This window comes from Mustelus asterias, unplaced genomic scaffold (genome assembly GCF_964213995.1).
Source record: "Mustelus asterias unplaced genomic scaffold, sMusAst1.hap1.1 HAP1_SCAFFOLD_124, whole genome shotgun sequence".
Classification (NCBI taxonomy): Eukaryota; Metazoa; Chordata; class Chondrichthyes; order Carcharhiniformes; family Triakidae; genus Mustelus; species Mustelus asterias.
Window position 1 is genome coordinate 177,837 of NW_027590162.1, and position 19,570 is coordinate 197,406.

The 19,570-nt window shown below is 46.6% G+C and overlaps 4 protein-coding genes and 2 non-coding genes across 6 annotated transcripts; 3 read left to right on the top strand and 3 right to left on the bottom strand.

Moving 5' to 3' along the window:
* Nucleotides 1-1,126: 1,126 nt before the first annotated feature.
* Nucleotides 1,127-1,208, bottom strand: trnas-uga (transfer RNA serine (anticodon UGA)). The gene has a single exon. It is a non-coding gene; the product is annotated as a tRNA-Ser (tRNA).
* A 328-nt stretch (nt 1,209-1,536) lies between these two features.
* Nucleotides 1,537-1,608, bottom strand: trnag-ucc (transfer RNA glycine (anticodon UCC)). Its single transcript has one exon. It is a non-coding gene; the product is annotated as a tRNA-Gly (tRNA).
* Nucleotides 1,609-3,188: 1,580 nt separating this feature from the next.
* LOC144484698 (histone H1-like) lies at nt 3,189-3,824 on the top strand. Its single transcript, XM_078203142.1, has one exon. The coding sequence runs from the start codon at nt 3,189-3,191 to the stop codon at nt 3,822-3,824; it is 636 nt and encodes a 211-aa protein (XP_078059268.1).
* A 1,262-nt stretch (nt 3,825-5,086) lies between these two features.
* On the top strand, nt 5,087-5,398 carry LOC144484700 (histone H4). The gene has a single exon (XM_078203143.1). It carries the CDS (start codon nt 5,087-5,089, stop codon nt 5,396-5,398), a length of 312 nt encoding a protein of 103 aa, XP_078059269.1.
* A 1,347-nt stretch (nt 5,399-6,745) lies between these two features.
* LOC144484736 (histone H3) lies at nt 6,746-7,156 on the top strand. Its single transcript, XM_078203169.1, has one exon. It carries the CDS (start codon nt 6,746-6,748, stop codon nt 7,154-7,156), a length of 411 nt encoding a protein of 136 aa, XP_078059295.1.
* Nucleotides 7,157-7,980: 824 nt separating this feature from the next.
* On the bottom strand, nt 7,981-8,370 carry LOC144484715 (histone H2A-like). The gene has a single exon (XM_078203154.1). It carries the CDS (start codon nt 8,368-8,370, stop codon nt 7,981-7,983), a length of 390 nt encoding a protein of 129 aa, XP_078059280.1.
* Nucleotides 8,371-19,570: the final 11,200 nt, after the last annotated feature.

Consider the following 19,570-nt stretch of genomic DNA (forward strand, 5'->3'; position numbering starts at 1 on the left):
CTGCCGAATGACAGACGGAGTTTAATTCAGACAAATGCAAGGTGATGCATTTTGGTAGATTGAACCAGGGCAGACTTACCAAGTTAATGGCAGAGCATTGGGGAGAGATGCAGAACAAAGAGATCTCGGGGTACATGTTCAAAGCTCATTGAAAGTGGAGTCACAGGTGGACAGAGTGGTGAAGAAGGCATTTGGCATGCTTGGTTTCATCGGTCAGAACATTGAATACAGGAGTTGGGACGTCCTGTTGAAGTCATACAAGTCACTGGTAAGGCCACACTTGGAATACTGTGTACAGTCCTAGTCACTATTATAGAAAGGATATCATTAAACGAGAGAGCATGCAGAAAAGATTTACTAGGATGCTACCGGGACTTGATGGTTTGAGTTTTAAGGCGAGGCTGGATAGACTGGGATCTTTTTCTCTGGACGTAGGAGGCTGAGGGGTGATCTTATAGAGATCTATAAAATAATGAGGGACACAGATCAGCTAGAATAGTTAATATCTTTTCCCAAAGGTTGGGGAGTCGAAAGCTCGAGTGCACAGGTTTAAGGTGAGAGGGGAGAGATACAAAAGTGTCCAGAGGGACAAAAGCCACATGTGTGGCTTTTGCTACCAAATAAACCTGTTGGACTTTAACCTGCTGTTGTTAAACTTCTTACTGTGTTTACCCCAGTCCAACGCCGGCATCTCCACATCATGACTTTTTTCTACACAGAGGGTGGTGAGTGTCTGGAACAAGCTGCCAGAGGTAGTAGGTGGGTACAATTTTGTCTTTTAAAATGCATTTCGACAGTTACATGGGTAAGATGGGTGTAGAGGGATATGGGCCAAACGCAGGGATGTGGGCCAAATGCAGGCAAATGGGATTAGCTTAGTGGTTTAAAAAAAGGGCGGCATGGACAAGTTAGGCCGAAGGGCCTGTATGCTGTAAACCTCTCTGACTCGGAACCCATTCGGCCGATCTTGTCCATGCCAGTCCGAGGCCCCCCTTTCCAAGCTCACCTTCCTGCACCCGGCCCGGAACCATGCAGCTGAAAGCATGATGGCGATCGAAATACTTCATACCAAAAAATCAGCAGGTTTTTTGGTTGTCTGAAATAGCGGAAGTATCACAATCATAACCGCTGCGAGCGGGGCTCGAACCTGCGCGGGGAAACCCCATTGGATTTCAAGTCCAACGCCTTAACCACTCGGCCATCACAGCTGCGCATTTCTATAAATAATGTAACCTCAGTAATGTTCATATTAACTTCTATCAAGTACCGGGATTGTGCAGAGCACAGTGTGTGAGCTGAAATGTGTTCCTCTCCCGTTACTTTGTATCTTTGTCACGAACGGAGAACTCATTTGATGTCAGATTTGTTTTCCTATTTCAATATTTTTTCATGAGAAACGAATGACGTCCGAATAGAAAAAAATAAAAACTGATAGGTCTATTTTAATTCACTATTGTCAAATGTTGCGTTCGCCCTGTTTTTGTCCACTCGGTTTAAAATAATATTCGCGGATAAGGTTCTAAAACAAATTACGGATGCGATGGCCGGGAATCGAACCCGGGTCAATTGCTTGGAAGGCAGCTATGCTCACCACTATACCACCATCGCTCACTCTGCTCAAGGAATCGTTATTTTAATCAGTTATAATTACGGAACTACCTGAGTTGCTGATTTCATTCCGCACCAGGTGTGTCCATAGCACAGTTTGGAAACTGAACTTGGCTTGTCTCGTTTTTCTGGACAGTTCAATTTATCTTTTTACTGTTGTTTCTGACTGGGAACTCATTGTTTAATTTTGAGGCCTGTCCTTTCATTTAAACAACTGAAAGCAAATTGAAGCTTGATTTTCCATTAGAAATCTTCAGTGAATTTTATTTTCGGAGTGCCCACCTACTGTTGTGACATGCGATAGCGAATTAAATAAATCACCACTGTGATGGTCAGGAACTGACGTTTGGTCAAACGCTCTCCCAGTCACCACTCCACCTCCATCGTTCACCTGACTGTGCCACTCCCTCAGTAAGAAAGTCCAGCTCTGACAATGAATCTGGTTCCCTCCAGGTCCAATCGGAGGATGGTCAGGAACTGTCTGCCACTGTCAGAAACTCCATTATCAGCGAGTGGGGGATGATTATTTAACTGGCAGTCACTGGTTGTTGATGTTCTGGTTTATTGTTACCTGTCAGTGCAGGAGAAACAAATAAAACAGGAAATCTAGAGACTCCAAGAGCAGATAATTTGTATTTTCATCGTAAACAAACACAGTGATCTCAGCAATCACTGTAATAACTGGAAGGAAAAAACAGATATGATTGGCTCTGGCCACGGAATCTGGTTAACAGATGTGGTCCTACACCACATGGACTGCAGCGGTTCCAGAAGCAGCTCATCACCACCTTCCCAAGGGCAATTAGGGATGGGCAATAAATGCTGACCCAGACAGCGACACTCACATTCCATGAATGAATTCAAAGACAATCTGTGGGGAGCGGGCCTCAGAGTGTTTAACAGTTACTGAGGTGAAAAACTAACTCACCCCCTGGAATCCGGAGCAAAGGCCGGAAGGAGGAGAAATTCCGCCCTGGGACCTTACAGTTGGTGAAAGTTTTGTCCTGTGAATGTGTAGATGTGAATATTGTGGAAGAGAGAGTGTATGAAAGGAGCGGGCGGGTCAGACTAATCCAACTGTGTTTGTGTGTCTGTTCTGATCATGAGATCTCCGAGTCTCTCTTGTGTAAAATAAAACAATTTTTCAATCAAAGATTCCCGCTAAACCCGCTGCTGAGCCCCAAAGTGAGATTTCAAAGCAATTGTTTCGCTAAATTGAAGATTTCAGTGGCAAAGTCGAGAACATGTCAGCTATCGCGTGAGAGCGCGATCAGTGCAGCAGTAAAACGGGTTTCAGTGGAAAATGGAGTCCTCAGTTCGAGTGAAACCTTTTCAACAGCAAACATTCGTGTGTCAGAGACATGAAGGATGTGAGCTGGATCTCTGGAGTGGCGGAATTTCATTGCAATGGGAGAGTTTGTGAGGAGAGAGAAACACAGAGAGGTTGGAGGAGCCGGGAGCTGACAGCAGCTTGTCTCTGCTCCGTCCGCTCTCTGCCTTTAAGTTGCTCTGTGCCGCCACCACTGGGTTCATTTCGGATCCAGTTCTGACTCACACAGATTTTCCACACACTCTCGGATATGACTGAAACTGCAGCCGCCGAAACGGCTCCTCCAGCCGCTCCCGCTCAAGTGAAGTCTCCCAGGAAGAAGAAGGCGGCTCCCCGACCTGCGGCAGCCGGTCCCAAGTTAGGCGAGCAGATCCTCAATGTTGTGGCGGGTTGCAGCGATCGCAATGGGATGTCCCTGGCCGCGATAAAGAAAGCTTTGGCTGGCAGCGGAGTGGATGTGGGGAAGCGCGGCTCCCAGATCAGGTTAACTATCAAGAGGAAGGTGGAGACAGGGTCTCTGGTGCAGACAAAGGGACAGGGCGCCTCCGGCTCCTTCAAACTCGCTAAGAAGGAAAGCCCGGGGAAAATGGGAAAGAAGGCGAAGAAACCAACAGCCAAGAAACCTTTAGTAAAGAAAGCAGCAGCCAAGAAACCCGCAGCCAAGAAACCCGCAGCAAAGAAAACTCCAGTGAAGAAATCAACAGTGAAGAAAACAAGCAGCAAGAAGGCGGCAACTCCAAAAAAGGCGGTGAAGAAAGCAGCCCTGAAGAAAAAGTCTCCTGTGAAGAAGGTGACGGGCGGAAAGTCTGTCAAAAAAGTGACTAAATCGAAGGCCAAACCCAAAGTGAAAGCAGCAAAAGCGAAGAAAGCGTCAGGAAAGAAGTGAAACAACCCGAGCAAATTGTAAACCTCTGAACCCAAAGGCTCTTCTCAGAGCCACCCACATCTCTCAGGAAAGAGCTGATCCCGCAAGAAAATGATTCCTGTCCCGCGGCCCGGCTCATTCTCAATAGAGATCATTTCAAATTCAGACTAAAGCAAAACACAGCAGAGGCTGAATTTCATTTGAATTTCACATTTGTTCAATCGCCACTTTCTCTCATAATAAAGATGTCTGGTAGATTCAGTGTGAGACAGTAACACTGGCGGCTAAACACCGCATTGCAGCCTAATTTTTAATCGAATCCCTGCAGTGCAGAAGGAGGCCAATCGTCCCATCGAGTCTGAACCGACCTCAATCCCACCCAGGTCGGATTCCCATTACCCTATTTATTGACCGGACATTCCGGGACAATTTAGCATGGCCAATCAACCTGACAGGCACTTTGGTGTGCGGGAGGAAACCGGAGCACCCGGAGGAAGCCCGGGGAGAATGTGCAAACTCCACACAGACAGAGACCTCAGCCGGGAATCGAACCCAGGTGCCTGGGGCTCTGAGACGGCAATTCTTAGCCAAAAGTCACTGTCAGGAGTGGGATTTGAACCCACGCCTCCAAGGAGACTGCGGCCTTAGACCGCTCGGCCATCCTGACTCCCTTAATTTTAACACAGGAGATTGCCCCAAACAGCTTCAATAAAGTGTTTGCAAACAGCGAGAAGCAGATGTGTGTGAGGATGTTCCGGAGGAAGATTCTTGCTATAGAATCGACTGTGTTTAGGTCGGAATATGACTGACTGGGAATTATGACGGGGCCAGGTTTAAAAACACAAAAGAACAAAGTCACGACCCGAAACGTTAACTCTGTCTCTCTCTCTCTTCACAAAAGCTGCCGGAGCTGCTGATTATTTGCAGCATTTTCTGTTTTGATTCCATATTTCAAAGCTCCGGGTTTGTAGAAACTCTTGTGTGTGAAGGGCGGCTCTGGAAGGGTTTGTGTGGGGAGCTGTGTTTCGCTTCCATTGTGAATAAACGGGTTGAAATTGGCGGTTGCAGAAACTGGAGGTGGAGCTGAAAGATCAGGGGCCGTTCTGTGTGTGTGTGTCAGTCCGGCTCTCTCCTCCCTCCCGCTCTGTGTTTAATCTTCACTCTGTCTCCTCCCCTCTCTGCTCTCACTCCGCCTTTCTCAGTCAGGTCGGTGCGGGCTGTATAAAAGGAGCCTGAAAGAGTTCCTCTCTCATATTGTGCAGAGATCTGAGTGAAGAATCATCATGTCTGGCAGAGGGAAAGGGGGCAAAGGACTGGGTAAAGGCGGCGCAAAGCGGCACCGCAAAGTGCTTCGTGATAATATCCAGGGCATCACCAAGCCAGCAATCCGCCGCCTGGCTCGCCGTGGCGGTGTCAAGCGGATCTCGGGTTTGATCTATGAGGAGACTCGCGGGGTGCTGAAGGTTTTCCTGGAGAATGTGATCAGGGATGCGGTCACCTACACTGAACACGCCAAGCGCAAGACGGTCACTGCCATGGATGTGGTGTACGCTCTGAAACGCCAGGGCCGCACTCTCTATGGATTCGGCGGCTGAACAACTGCAACCTTCCTACGGAACACACAACAAAGGCTCTTTTCAGAGCCACTCACCGCTTCACAAAGAGAGCAGTGACCTGGGGACGGGGGCTGGGACAGGCTGTTCAGTGTTTGAGATGCATGTTTGTTTTGTTTAGGTTACAGTGCGGGAATCACCGAATTTAACATTTCATTTGGAGCAGCCATGCGGATTGTTTTTGAAATTTTTAAGTGGATTGTCGGAGCAGCCCCCAGTTGACATGTGCCCTCAGTGAAACGCCACATCACTCCTGTTTAATCACTCAGTGTTTGGATAGAGTTTATAAAAGCTTTCTCTGGAATAGCGGAGTTTAGTAGCAGCAGCCGGTGAATCGTTCACTGGAACCAGTCCCAGTTGTGATGCTATTTGCCCCCAGACGGTTGTTTCCTGCACTGAAACTGACGCTTTGTGAAACTGATCAGTTTCCGCTCAGTCATTCACAAACCCGCAATTCCCGCAGCTTGAGCCGCTCCAACCCCAGCCTGCTTCTGATTGGCCATCCTCTCCGCATTCGCAGCTCTGAACCAATCGCAGAGCATCGAATGTGAAGATTGAGCCAATCATTGGCTTCAACTGTCAACCGGCAGAAATTTTGAATTGGGGAAAATGCCGCCAATTTCAGCGCGGGAAAGGGAATTGAGACAAATTCTTAACTTATTAAAAATAGATTCTCAATTAATATTCTGCTGTAAGATTATTTTACAAAAGGTTTCATTTGTCCGCCACGGGAAGCAAACGGCTCTATTCAGTAATGTCAAACGGGACAAATATGAAGTCACTCTCTGTAACAAACAACAGACTCAACCCCTTTCACACCGGCTTCAGGGGGACACAGAGAAGCGACAGATTTCTGATCCTTTCCGCTGAAAGCGGCGGCGAATGTCACAAACGACAGGGGAGGGGAAATCTGAATGGGCTGGAGAGTAGAGGGACAGGGATCGAGTGGAACAGCGGGAGATTCTGGGAATGAACAGCCCAGAGAGCGGGGAAAGGGTCTAAAGCACTAAGTGGAGGGAGATGGACTTCAAATCTTCAATGTTTCTGGTAATGGTTATATTAATAAGGACGGAATAAAGTCTTCTTTGAAACAGACGGTTATTTCTTGCATCGAAAACGGCCCAATTTCTGAAAGGGGCGGTTAAGGAAACCACTGAACCAATTAGAACCTGAGTTACAGATATTAATTCCCTGGTCACAGTTTGATTGAAACTTCCTGGGCCAATTCCTGCTGGGGGCGGTTCCTCACAGAGTGTAAAAAGGCGGATGCAGCGCAGACTCTGTAGTAATAGTCTTCTTCTCTCAGATTGTGCTGAATCCGCTCAGAAAATGGCCAGGACCAAGCAGACAGCGCGCAAATCGACCGGAGGGAAAGCTCCTCGCAAACAGCTGGCTACCAAAGCTGCCCGGAAGAGCGCTCCAGCCACGGGCGGAGTGAAGAAGCCTCATCGCTACAGACCCGGCACTGTGGCTCTGAGGGAGATCCGCCGCTACCAGAAATCCACCGAGCTGCTGATCCGCAAACTGCCCTTCCAGCGCCTGGTGCGAGAGATCGCTCAGGACTTCAAGACAGACCTGCGCTTCCAGAGCTCGGCCGTCATGGCCCTGCAGGAGGCCAGCGAGGCTTACCTGGTGGGGCTCTTTGAGGACACCAACCTGTGCGCCATCCACGCCAAGCGAGTCACCATCATGCCCAAAGACATCCAGCTGGCCCGCCGCATCCGCGGGGAACGCGCCTAAAACCCGACCTCGGCACCAAGAACAACAACGGCTCTTTTAAGAGCCACCAACTCGACAAATGAAAGAGCTGCGATCTCCTGTTAACGATTCTAGTGTTTGAATTCCCAGGACAGAATATTCCCAGGACTCCAATACTGACACCTCTCAATGTTACAATTAACTCTCCGTTGCATTGAGGTCATTCATATCTCCAATCCTTTGATGGTTGGAGTAAAAGCGATGCCGTTAACAATTTTACCACAATTTAATTTTAAAGTATTTATTAAACCTGCGATCATTTCAGTTTCCGAGCAATAATTCCGCAAATCCACTTTCTCCGCACGTGTTTCGAGTCGCAGCGAGAGTGTTGAAAATTGTGTCAATTAAGTTCAGAATATGAAGCATGTCTCAAACAGTAACCCACTCACACAGATATAACCATTGCAGGAACGCTTGCACATTCGCATAGACAATAATTAACACTTTTCCAGATCCAGTGACTGACTTTGTGAGGACATTCATCGGTTTTCAAAGTCAGTCACTGGATCTGGAAAAATGTTAATTATTGTCTCTGTGAATGTCTATGCGACTATCACATTTTAAAGCAATTATATTGGAATTAGGATCATTTCAGTTCACTGGGATGGTTTCCCCGATAAACAACAGCAACTTGTATTAAAATACTGTATGCGTCAATAGTACGGATTGATAGAACAAAGCGGGAAACAGCTGTGCTGTGAATAGCAGTGCAGAAACTGACCGATAGACACCAGGTCGCCCTTTTTCAGGTAAAATGAGTGGCTCTGAAAAGAGCCTTTGGGTTATCAGATTCAAGAATGGCCGCTTCACTTGCTCTTCGCGGTCCCAGCGCTGCTTTTCTTGGGCAGCAGCACGGCCTGGATATTAGGCAGCACCCCGCCCTGAGCGATGGTCACCCCTCCCAGCAGCTTGTTGAGCTCCTCGTCGTTGCGGACGGCCAGCTGCAGGTGTCTGGGGATGATGCGGGTCTTCTTGTTGTCCCGGGCCGCGTTCCCGGCCAGCTCCAGGATTTCAGCGGTCAGATACTCGAGCACAGCAGCCAGATAGACCGGGGCTCCGGCACCCACACGCTCAGCATAGTTGCCCTTTCTCAGGAGCCTGTGAACACGGCCCACCGGGAACTGCAGTCCAGCCCGGGAGGAGCGAGACTTGGCCTTGGCCCGAGCTTTCCCGCCGCTCTTTCCTCTTCCAGACATTTGCACAATCTCACAAACACTTTCACAAAGAATCAGCAATTTCTCCAGCATTGACTGTTCTTATAAACTGACAGCTCCTCTGATTGGCCGCTGCTCTATTCACCTCATTTGCCTATATTCTTCACCAATCAGCTCACTGGAATCAGAAGAGGACGGGATTTCCCCACAACAACCGGCAGAAGCAGAGAATTTGTCCATTTCCAAAAGCCGCCAATTTCATTGTGGGAAAGGAGCGAATTCAAATCAATGTCGCCCTCAGTCAGAGATTTCAAATCCCTTCTATTGATTTGCTTTTATTCAGCTCTTCCCGTCACCAATCGGAGGCGCGGCTTTAACATTTTCTTTCAATGTGCTTCATTCTCCTATCGCTTTCTAACTGTCCCGGGCGGGAATCAATCCCTGTTCACAGCATTCCCAGAAGGAAAACACTCCGTTTAGTCTTCAATCAGAACCCAGTGTCCTTCACTGAAAACAGGGAGCCGGATCGAGTCCTCACACTGTCCTTATTCCGCTCTGTAATAATCCCACTCCGGACTGTTACCCTGCGGAGAATTACTGTGAATAAAATGATGAATCAATGGACATTTCAGGAATTTAGAGAAGGGACCGTTACCGCGAAAAACAGTCCCTAATGAGGTCATTTAGGAGCTGTGAAAATAACAGAATAATAACAGCTTTCAGCACAAAGCGAAGGCAGTGAGTGAATTCTGGGTCAGTGTTTGGATTACAGGACAGGAGACACAAACACCAGTGGAAGTTATTCTATTTTCCATTCTTATCATCGAACAGGAAGGAGCCAGGTCCAGCTTTTTCACAGAGATTGTGGGTGGCTCTTAAAAGAGCCGTTGTGTTTGGGATGTTTTTTCAGTCCATGGGGAGTTTTACTTGGAGCTGGTGTACTTGGTCACTGCCTTTGTCCCTTCCGACATGGCGTGCTTGGCCAGTTCCCCGGGCAGCAGCAGGCGCACGGCGGTCTGGATCTCCCGGGAGCTGATGGTGCTGCGCTTGTTGTAATGGGCCAGGCGGGAAGCCTCACCCGCGATGCGCTCGAAAATATCGTTCACGAACGAGTTCATGATGCTCATGGCCTTGGAGGAGATGCCGGTGTCGGGGTGAACCTGCTTCATCACTTTGTAGATGTAGATGGAGTAACTCTCCTTCCTCGACTTTCGCCGCTTCTTGCCGCCCTTTGTTCCCAGTTTCTTAATCACTTTCTTCGCCCCCTTCTTCGGAGCTGCTTTCGATGTTGGTTTCTTCTCATCAGCCATCTTCAATTTCACACAGAAATAAAGCAAACCCCTTCCGAGCGCTGATTAAATAGACTGTTCTCTTCCTGTTGGGGAGCACTTCAGCGGTCACGGGCATTCGGCCTCTGATATTCGGGTAAGCGTTCTCCAAGGCGGCCTTCGCGACACACGACAGCGCAGAGTCGCTGAGCAGAAACTGATAGCCAGGTTCCGCACACACAAGGACGGCCTCAACCGGGATATTGGGTTTATGTCACACTATTTCACATAAATATTTCTGCTTTTTTCCTCCTGAGTCTTTATCATGCGATCCTAGAATCAGAATTTATGTCACACTATTTGTAACTCCCACAGTTGCGTGGACCTGCAGAGTTTCACTGGCTGTCTTGTCTGGAGACAATACACATCTTTTTAGCCTGTCTTGATGCTCTCTCCACTCCCATTGTTTTGTTTCTTAAAGACTGGATTAGTTGTAAGTATTCGCATTCCAACCATTATTCATGTAAATTGAGTCTGTGTCTTATAAGTTCTGTTTGTGAACAGAATTCCCACTCACCTGAAGAAGGGGCTCAGAGCCTCGAAAGCTTGTGTGGCTTTTGCTACCAAATAAACCTGTTGGACTTTAACCTGGTGTTGTTAAACTTCTTACTGTAAATAGACAGTCCCACAGATCTATGCTAATGAGGAATTGGGAAAGCAATGATTGTGATTGGACATTTTGAAAGTTATTAAACTCACTTATCAGGGGTTCATTTGAGTGAATATGTCAATAGACCAATCAGATTGAAGCCTTTCCGCCAATCACAAGCCTCCTTACTACAATCAGGAAATACATTTGACAAAGAATCTCTCCAGGACCAGTATTTCAGATGCACCGGGAAATGTCGCCTGGCTGTCGGTGTGAGGGACCCTTCTCCTCAGAGGGACTGTGCGGGAGTGTGGGTTCCTTCCGGAACAGTGAATCTCTGGGAATGTGTGTGAGTGTGGGATTTACTCACTCGATGATGCAGTGTGTGAGTGTAGGATTTACTCACTCTCTGATACAGTGTGAGTGTGGGATTTACTCACTCTCTGATACAGTGTGAGAGTGTGGGATTTACTCACTCTCTGATTCGGTGTAAGAGTATGGGATTTACTCACTCTCTGATACAGTGTGTGTGTGTGGGATTTACTCACTCTCTGATACAGTGTGTGAGTGTGGGATTTACTCACTCTCTGATACAGTGTGTGAGTGTGGGATTTACTCACTCTCTGATACAGTGTGTGTGGGATTTACTCAGTCTCTGATACAGTGTCAGTGTGGGATTTACTCACTCTCTGATACAGTGTGTGAGCGTGGGATTTACTCACTCTCTGATACCGTGTGTGAGTGTGGGATTTACTCACTCTGATACAGTGTGTGTGTGTGTGGGATTTACTCACTCTCTGATACAGTGTGTGTGTGTGGGATTTACTCACTCTCTGATACAGTGTGTGTGTGTGGGATTTACTCACTCTGATACAGTGTGTGTGTGTGTGGCATTTACTCACTCTCTGATACAGTGTGTGTGTGTGGGATTTACTCACTCTCTGATACAGTGTGTGTGTGGGATTTACTCACTCTCTGATACAGTGTGTGTGTGTGGGATTTACTCACTCTCTGATACAGTGTGTGAGTGTGGGATTTACTCACTCTGATACAGTGCGTGTGTGTGTGGGATTTACACACTCTCTGATACAGTGTGTGAGTGTGGGATTTACTCACTCTCTGATACAGTGTGTGTGTGTGGGATTTACTCACTCTCTCATACAGTGTGAGAGTGTGGGATTTACTCACTCTCTGATACAGTGTGTGAGTGTGGGATTTACTCACTCTCTGATACGGTGTGAGAGTGTGGGATTTACTCACTCTCTGATACAGTGTGTGTGTGTGGGATTTACTCACTCTCTGATACAGTGTGTGAGCGTGGGATTTACTCACTCTCTGATACCGTGTGTGAGTGTGGGATTTACTCACTCTGATACAGTGTGAGAGTATGGGATTTACTCACTCTGATACAGTGTGTGTGTGTGTGGGATTTACTCACTCTCTGATACAGTGTGTGTGTGTGTGTGTGGGATTTACTCACTCTCTGATACAGTGTGTGTGTGTGGGATTTACTCACTCTCTGATACAGTGTGTGAGTGTGGGATTTACTCACTCTCTGATACAGTGTGTGAGTGTGGGATTTACTCACTCTCTGATACAGTGTGTGTGTGTGGGATTTACTCACTCTCTGATACAGTGTGTGAGTGTGGGATTTACTCACTGATACAGTGTGTGTGTGTGTGGGATTTACTCACTCTCTGATACAGTGTGTGAGTGTGGGATTTACTCACTCTCTGATACAGTGTGTGAGTGTGGGATTTACTCACTCTCTGATACAGTGTGTGTGTGTGGGATTTACTCACTCTCTGATACAGTGTGAGTGTGTGATTTACTCACTCTCTGATACAGTGTGTGAGTGTGGGATTTACTCACTCTCTGATACAGTGTGTGAGTGTGGGATTTACTCACTCTCTGATACAGTGTGTGTGTGTGGGATTTACTCACTCTCTAATACAGTGTGTGTGGGATTTACTCACTCTCTGATACAGTGTGAGAGTGTGGGATTTACTCACTCTCTGATACAGTGTGTGTGGGATTTACTCACTCTCTGATACAGTGTGTGTGTGTGTGGGATTTACTCACTCTCTGTTACAGTGTGTGAGTGTGGGATTTACTCACTCTCTGATACAGTGTGTGTGGGATTTACTCACTCTCTGATACAGTGTGAGAGTGTGGGATTTACTCACTCTCTGATACAGTGTGTGTGGGATTTACTCACTCTCTGATACAGTGTGTGAGTGTGGGATTTACTCACTCTCTGATACAGTGTGAGTGTGGGATTTACTCACTCTCTGATACAGTGTGAAAGTGTGGGATTTACTCACTCTCTGATACAGTGTGTGTGGGATTTACTCACTCTCTGATACAGTGTGTGAGTGTGGGATTTACTCACTCTCTGATACAGTGTGAGTGTGGGATTTACTCACTCTCTGATACAGTGTGAGTGTGGGATTTACTCACTCTCTGATACAGTGTGTGTGTGTGGGATTTAGTCACTCTCTGACAGTGTGTGAGTGTGGGATTTACTCACTCTCTGATGCAGTGTGTTTGTGTGGGATTTACTCACTCTCTGATACAGTGTGTGTGTGGCATTTACTCACTCTGATACAGCATGTGTGTGTGGGATCTAGTCACTCTCTGACACAATGTGAGAGTGTGAGATTTACTCACTCTGATTCAGTGTGTTTGTGTGGGATTTACTCACTCTCTGATGGTGTCTGTGCGATTTATTTTATCATTCTCAGTACCTTGGAATCTTTCAAACCAATTCTGCATCTGATTATCCTCTGTGCTGTCTGGGAGAGTGGGATTCAATCTGTCAGTCGGTGGTACTCTTTCTGAGAGTGGGATTAATTCTGTCAATTGGTGATACTCTATGTGAGAGTGGGATTCATAATTTCACATGGTGGTGCTGTATGTGACATTGGGATTAATTCTGTCAGTCGGTGGTGCTGTGTGTGAGAGTGGGATTAATTCTGTAAATCGGTGGTGCTGTGTGCGAGAGTGGGATTAATTCTGTCAGTCGGTGGTGCTGTCTGTGAGAGCGGGATTAATTCTGTTAGTTAATGGTGGTGTCTGTGAGAGTGTAATTAGAACTGGGCCCTATTCCTGTGAATTAATAAAAAAACTCATCTCCTGCAGCCACCAGTGATCACTGACCCTCTGGATGTTTGTCCAGGATTTACATCCTGAATTTGGAAAATGATGTTTGAATCCAAGCAAACCACAGCAGCTCCTCAGAATTAAAAGAAGGAAGCTGAAACCAAACTAGTTAATTGCTCATTTCAGAAGTTGAATCAAATGAAAACACTTATATTTCAATAGGAGAATTGGATTGGGGACCAGACAGCTCAGGACAACTAAATCTGAGAATGGAAAGGGTAATGAAGAAGAGAATTGGAGCTGACTACAGTGGGATAGATCCTAAGATACAACTGAGGATTGATTAAAGCTGCTTTGTAACAGTGTTGCTGAATGAAGCTGATGTCGAGTTATCAATATTGTTCTTGAAACAAGCTGTCAGCAGCACTGCCTCAGACATTGAACCCTGCGAAGCATTGATTTTGAGGGGATATGATTGGTGTTTATGAAGGGAATACATTCTTTCCGTGTGGATCGATTATTTTAGTTCGATGGGCACGAGAGACACAGAAAAAGGAGAAATTAACAGAAAAGAGAAATAAAAACAAGGCTCTAAGGACGTGATGGGTGAGTGGGAGTAGCTGAGTTGCTTTTGAATAGAGTAGGTACAGATCAATGGGCAGACTGGTCTCTTTGTGTGCTTTACCCATTCTATAACTGCCAAACAAAAAAGAGACAGCCTGTTGAAGCTTCTGATTTTGCACTCATAAGAACAAATGCAAGAATGCCAAATGTCAAAGGGAGGAACAAGTGCTGGAAAAAAAGGATGCTGAGCGTTGACAAGTGAACTCTAATTGGTCAAGACGTTGTCATGGGGAGGGCACAAAGAAAACTTAGCCCTGTATATTTCTGTTCAATTCAACATAGGCACAATGCCTGGACACGTTCCTTTTGCCTGTGGAGAACAGGGCCCTCCATATGAATGTGTGTAGCCTCGAGCATGTGTAAATGAGACACATTGTGAAGGATGAAGAACTTCAGTTCCTGAGATCAACTAGTAAAGTTGGAACCACTTTCCTTGGAGCTGAGAAGGTTGAAAAGAGATTTAATAACAATATTCAGAATAAGGTGGAATCTGGACAGAGTAGGTCGAGAAGAAACTGTTCCCATTGTGGGAAGGATCGAGAAGCAGAGGGAACAGATTTAAGGAAATTGGGAAAAGAAGGAATAGATTAATGAGGAGAAACTTTTTCATGCAGCGAGTGGTTATGATCTGGGATGTGGGGCCTGACAGTGCGCTAGAGGCAGCTTCAATCAAGGCATTCAAGAAAGAATTGGATTATTTCCTGAAAAGGAAGAATGTGCAGAAATGTGGGGAGAAGGTGGATGGATGGAACAAGGTGCATTACTCACTTGGAGAGTCAGTACAGATTTGACAGGCCAAGTGGCTTCTTTCAGTTGTGCAAATAGTGTGTGTGTGTGGGGTGTGTGGGGGGGTTGGTGGGTGAAGAGGGCTGTTTGACTGCGTTGACTACCTATGTCAGATACTGGTGCTGGATGCGAATATGGAACTCATTCTGTGTTTGCCAGGACCTCATGCTGGATATGAGTGTAGGATTATTTTAGTAAAATTCAGTGATTCTCTATGGGAATGTGGAAAATCTGTAAGAAAATGTGGGTCTGTAACTCCCTTTGTTTAATATGGGGTGTGTCGTCTGGGCACATTCATCAGTCTATGTGGGTTTGTGATGATTTCTGGACTCTATCAGTAGTACCATATCTGTGTGTCAGACTGATTCGTGTCATTCAGGATCAGGCTCAGGTGCTGTCAGTGAGTTCAGTAACAGTCTGTATCTGTCAGTGTCTGGTAATGGACATGTGCTGGAGACTGATTCTGAATCTGTCAGTCACTGTTACTCTGAGTGTGGGATTCATTACATAACCGCAGGCTCTGGGACAGTTTAACAGTCTGGATTCATTCCACATTGAAATTTCAGCACAGAAACAGGCCATTGATGCTGCAGGTTTTTTTTTTAATTCTAATTTTTGCCTTGTATTAAATCACTTTCTGTGTCAGCATAATTGTGGAGGATCATGCATCTTTTCATCTAACACGCCATTGTTAAGTAAAGGTAAGTGTAATTCACATTTTAATCATCAAATTGATGCCTTCATCATTCACTCTGTTTGGGAGAACTTTATACTTGAATGTTGAACTCAGTTTGACTGAGAGAATTATTACAATTTCTACCCTCCGCGTATAAGTCAGGTATGTGATCTGTATCTCAGTTTGCACCAATTTATATGTATCCTTATTACAATAATCAGTGTGTGTCTCAGATTATACTATCATTCAGTTCTATCTGGTATTCAATTGAATTGCAACTAATGCTACAATATTGTAGGACTGACACACTGACAATCTGATAGCGGGTGAGAATTTGGACTGGGATTTATGTATCTACCTGTCAGTGGTACTGACTTGGGATGACATGGAAACAATGTCTGTCTCTCCTGCTCTGATTGATTGTTGGATTGAAAATGTGTCTCTGCAACCGGTTCTGCTGCCTGAGACTGTGGAATTGATGCACTCTGAGAGAACAGACATAGTGTGTGTGAGGAGCTCACTGCACTGTTCATTGCGACTCAGGTGAGGAAACTTCAAACTAACCTTGATTGATTCAATGATTTGCCTGTCAGGAATAATTTACTCATTGTAACCCAATTACAGGTGAGGGAATAATACACAGCCCTTTTTCAATTTGATTTACTGTTGTCACATGTATTGGCATACTGTGAAAAGTATTTTTTCTTGTGCGCTATACAAGCAAAGCATACCATTCATAGAGTACATGGGGAGAAAGAAATGACAGAGTGCAGAATGTAGTGTTACATTCATAACTAGTCTGCAGCGAAAGATCAATATAAGGCAGGTCCATTCAAAAGTCTGATGGCAGCAGGGAAGATGCGGTTCTTGAGTTGGTTGGTACATGATCTCAGACGTTTGTATCTTTTTCCTGTTGGAAGAAGGTGGAAGAGAGTATGTCCGGGGTGCGTGGGGGTCTTTGATGATGCTGACTGCTTTTCTGATGTGATGGGAAGTGCAGACGGAGTCAATGGATGGGAGGGTGGTTTGTGTGATGGACTGCGCTACTATAAGAACTGTTCATAGTTTAACGCGGTCTTGGTAAGAGCAGGAGCCATACCAAGCTGTGATACATCTGGAAAGGGTATTTTCTATGGTGCATCTGTAAAACTTGGTGAGAGTCATAGCGGAAATGCTGAATTTCCTTAGCCTCCTGAGAAATTAGAGGTCTTACTTAACTATAGTGTCAGGGTGGAAGGACCAGGACAAGTTATTGGTGATCTCGACACCCAGAAACCTGAAGCTCTCAACAATTTCCATTTCATCCCCATTGATGTAGACAGGGGCATGTCCTCCACTCTGCTTCCTGAAGTTAATGACAATCCCCTTTGTCTGTTGACATTGAGGGAGAGATTATTGCCGTCACACTAATTTACCAGATTCTCTGTCTCATTCCTGTAGTCCGTCTCATCATTGTCTGAGCTCCGATCCACTATGGTGGTATCAGCAAACTTGAAAATAGATTTGAAGCGGAATTTGGCCACACAGTCATAAGGGGAGAAGGAGCATCGTAAGGGGTTGAGGATACAGCCTTGTGGGGCACTGGTGTTGAGGATAATCGTGGAGGAGGTGTCGTTGCTTATCTTTACTAATTGCGGTCTGTGGGTTAGGAAGTCTAGGATCCAGTCACAGAGGGAGGAGCCAAACCCGAGCCATGGAGTTTGAAGATGGGTTTTGTGGGAATAATGGTGTTGAAGGCTGAGCTGTAGTCAATAAATGGGAATCTGACATGAGTCTTTATTATCCAGGTGTTCCAGGGTTGAGTGTACGGTCAGGAAGATGGCATCGACAGTGGACCTGTTGCGGCAGTAGGTGAACTGTAGTGGATTCAGGCAATCTGGGAGGCTGGAGTTGATCCGTGCCATGACTAATCTTTCGAAGCACTTCATAATGATGGATGTCAGAGCTACCAGGCAATAGTCATGAAGGCACGATGCCTGGCTTTTCTTTGGTACAGGGATGATGTCATCTTCTTGAAGCAGAGAGGGACCTCAGATTGGTGGAAGGAGAGGTTAAAGATGTCTGCGAATACCCCTGCCAGCTGGTCCACGCAGGATCCGAGTGCCTGTCCCCGTACCCCATCCAGGCCAGTCGCTTTCCGTGGGTTGACTTTCAAGAAGGCTGATCTGAAGTCTGTGATGGTGACCTCGGATACAGGTTCGGCCAAGGCTTTCAGAGTGGAGGGCATCCTCGCTCTTCCTCAAAACAGACATAGAATGCATTGAGCTCATCAGGGAGAGGGGCATTGTCGCTGGCAATTCTCCATCCTTCATCTGGTAGCCTGTTATGTCTTTCAGACCTTACTATAAACGGTGGGAGTCCATGTGGCGAGCCGAGGACTCTAGCTTGGTCCGGTACTGGCACTTGGCATCTTTGATGGTTCTCTGTAGATCACATCTGGATTTCTTTACAGTTCAGGGTCCCCTGACTGGAACCCCTCGGACCTGGACTTCAGGAAGCAGTGGATATCCCTGTTCATCCATGCTTTCCGGTTGGGAAAAACATGGATTTGCTTCATTGGCTCAGTCTTCTCTGCAATTACTAATGAAGTCAGTTACTGTAGTGACGTACTCATTCAGGGTGCTTGCAGAGTTTTTAAATATTGACCAGTGCATTGACTCGAAGCAGTCACGTAGGAGATCACCGATTCCTCAGACCAACAATGCGTGACTTTCTTTAATCGGATTCTCCTGCTTCAGTTTTTTGCTTGTAAGCTGGGAGCAGGAGCACAGCCTTGTGATCTGATTTGCCAAAGTTTGGGCGGGTGATAGAACGATAGGCATGTTTGATTTTTGTGTAACAGTGGTCGAGGATGTTTGGGCCTCTGGTGGGACAGGTGACATGTTGGTAGTACCTTGGTAGGACACTCTTGAGATTGGCCTGGTTGAAGTCCCCGGCCTCGATGAACAAGGCCTCGGGATATTTTGTCTCAAGGCTGTTTGTGGTGGTAGATATTTCATCCAGCGCGACCTTCATGTCTGCCTGGGGTGGAATGTAAACTGCTGTCAGGATAACAGAGGTGAACTCCCGTGGAAGGTTGTCGGGGCAGCATTTCAGCGTCAGGTATTCTAGGTCCGAGGAGCAGAAACTCGCCAGTGTTGTGACACCGGAGCACCAAGAGTTGTTGATTAGAAGGCAGACGCCACCTGCGCAAGCCTTATCTGAGGCCGCTGTACGGTCCATTCGGTGGATGGAGAAGCCCTGAGGTTGTAGGGCACTGTCCGGTGAAGCAGGTGTGGTCTGTGTCTCCGTGAAACAGAGCACACAGCAGTCTCTCAGTTCCCTTTGAAAAGTGAGTCTGGTTTTAAGTTCATCTAGATTGTGTTCCAGAGATTGAACATTTGCCAGGAGTAAGCTGGGGAGAGGGGCCTTGGAACCACATTGTTTCAGTCTCACCTGCAAGCCTGCGCGTTTCCCACGCTTCCTGGGGTGGCTGCTTCCTGTCGAGCCTGTGAGACGGTGTTTAGTTTGTGGGATCAAGGGTGTAGCTGTACCCTGTTTCTGCTTTGGTTGGTGTGTGGGTGGAGGATTTGTTGCCATGGTCACGGTTCCTGCGTCGGCAGTCGGGTCTGAGCGGTTGGGAGTTCTGGGTCGCTGTCGGGCTGCGGTTTGAGTTTGGAGGGTGTTCACACCACACTCCGGGCGTGGACGGGTTGAAGGCCGGTTAGTGGATGGGGTCTTTGGGGTCACGGCTGGGTCCACGTGTTCGGATTCTCCGGGTCACTGCCAGGTCGGGGTCTTCCTTCCGAGGTCAGAGGATCTCTGGTCTTGCAAATAAATTTAAAAGAGCAGTTTTAGTAATTTATAAATCTCACTACATAATCATAATGAACAGCCACAAAGGAACCCCAGTGATACAAACATTGTCAATGTGTGACTGCAGTCCTCAGTGTCTGTGTACGAGATGCATGATCAGTGGCGGTAGGCGCTACAGCAATTCAATGACATTCAGATAGAACTGAAACCCTGCACTGCTCCATGAATGGGATAACCGGATGGAGCAGGGACATTTGTAATGTTCATGTTTCCATTCATTGCTCCCGTGTGATTAACCAGATCGTAATCAAAACCAAACAGTCTCTGTTTAAAATGTGTCCA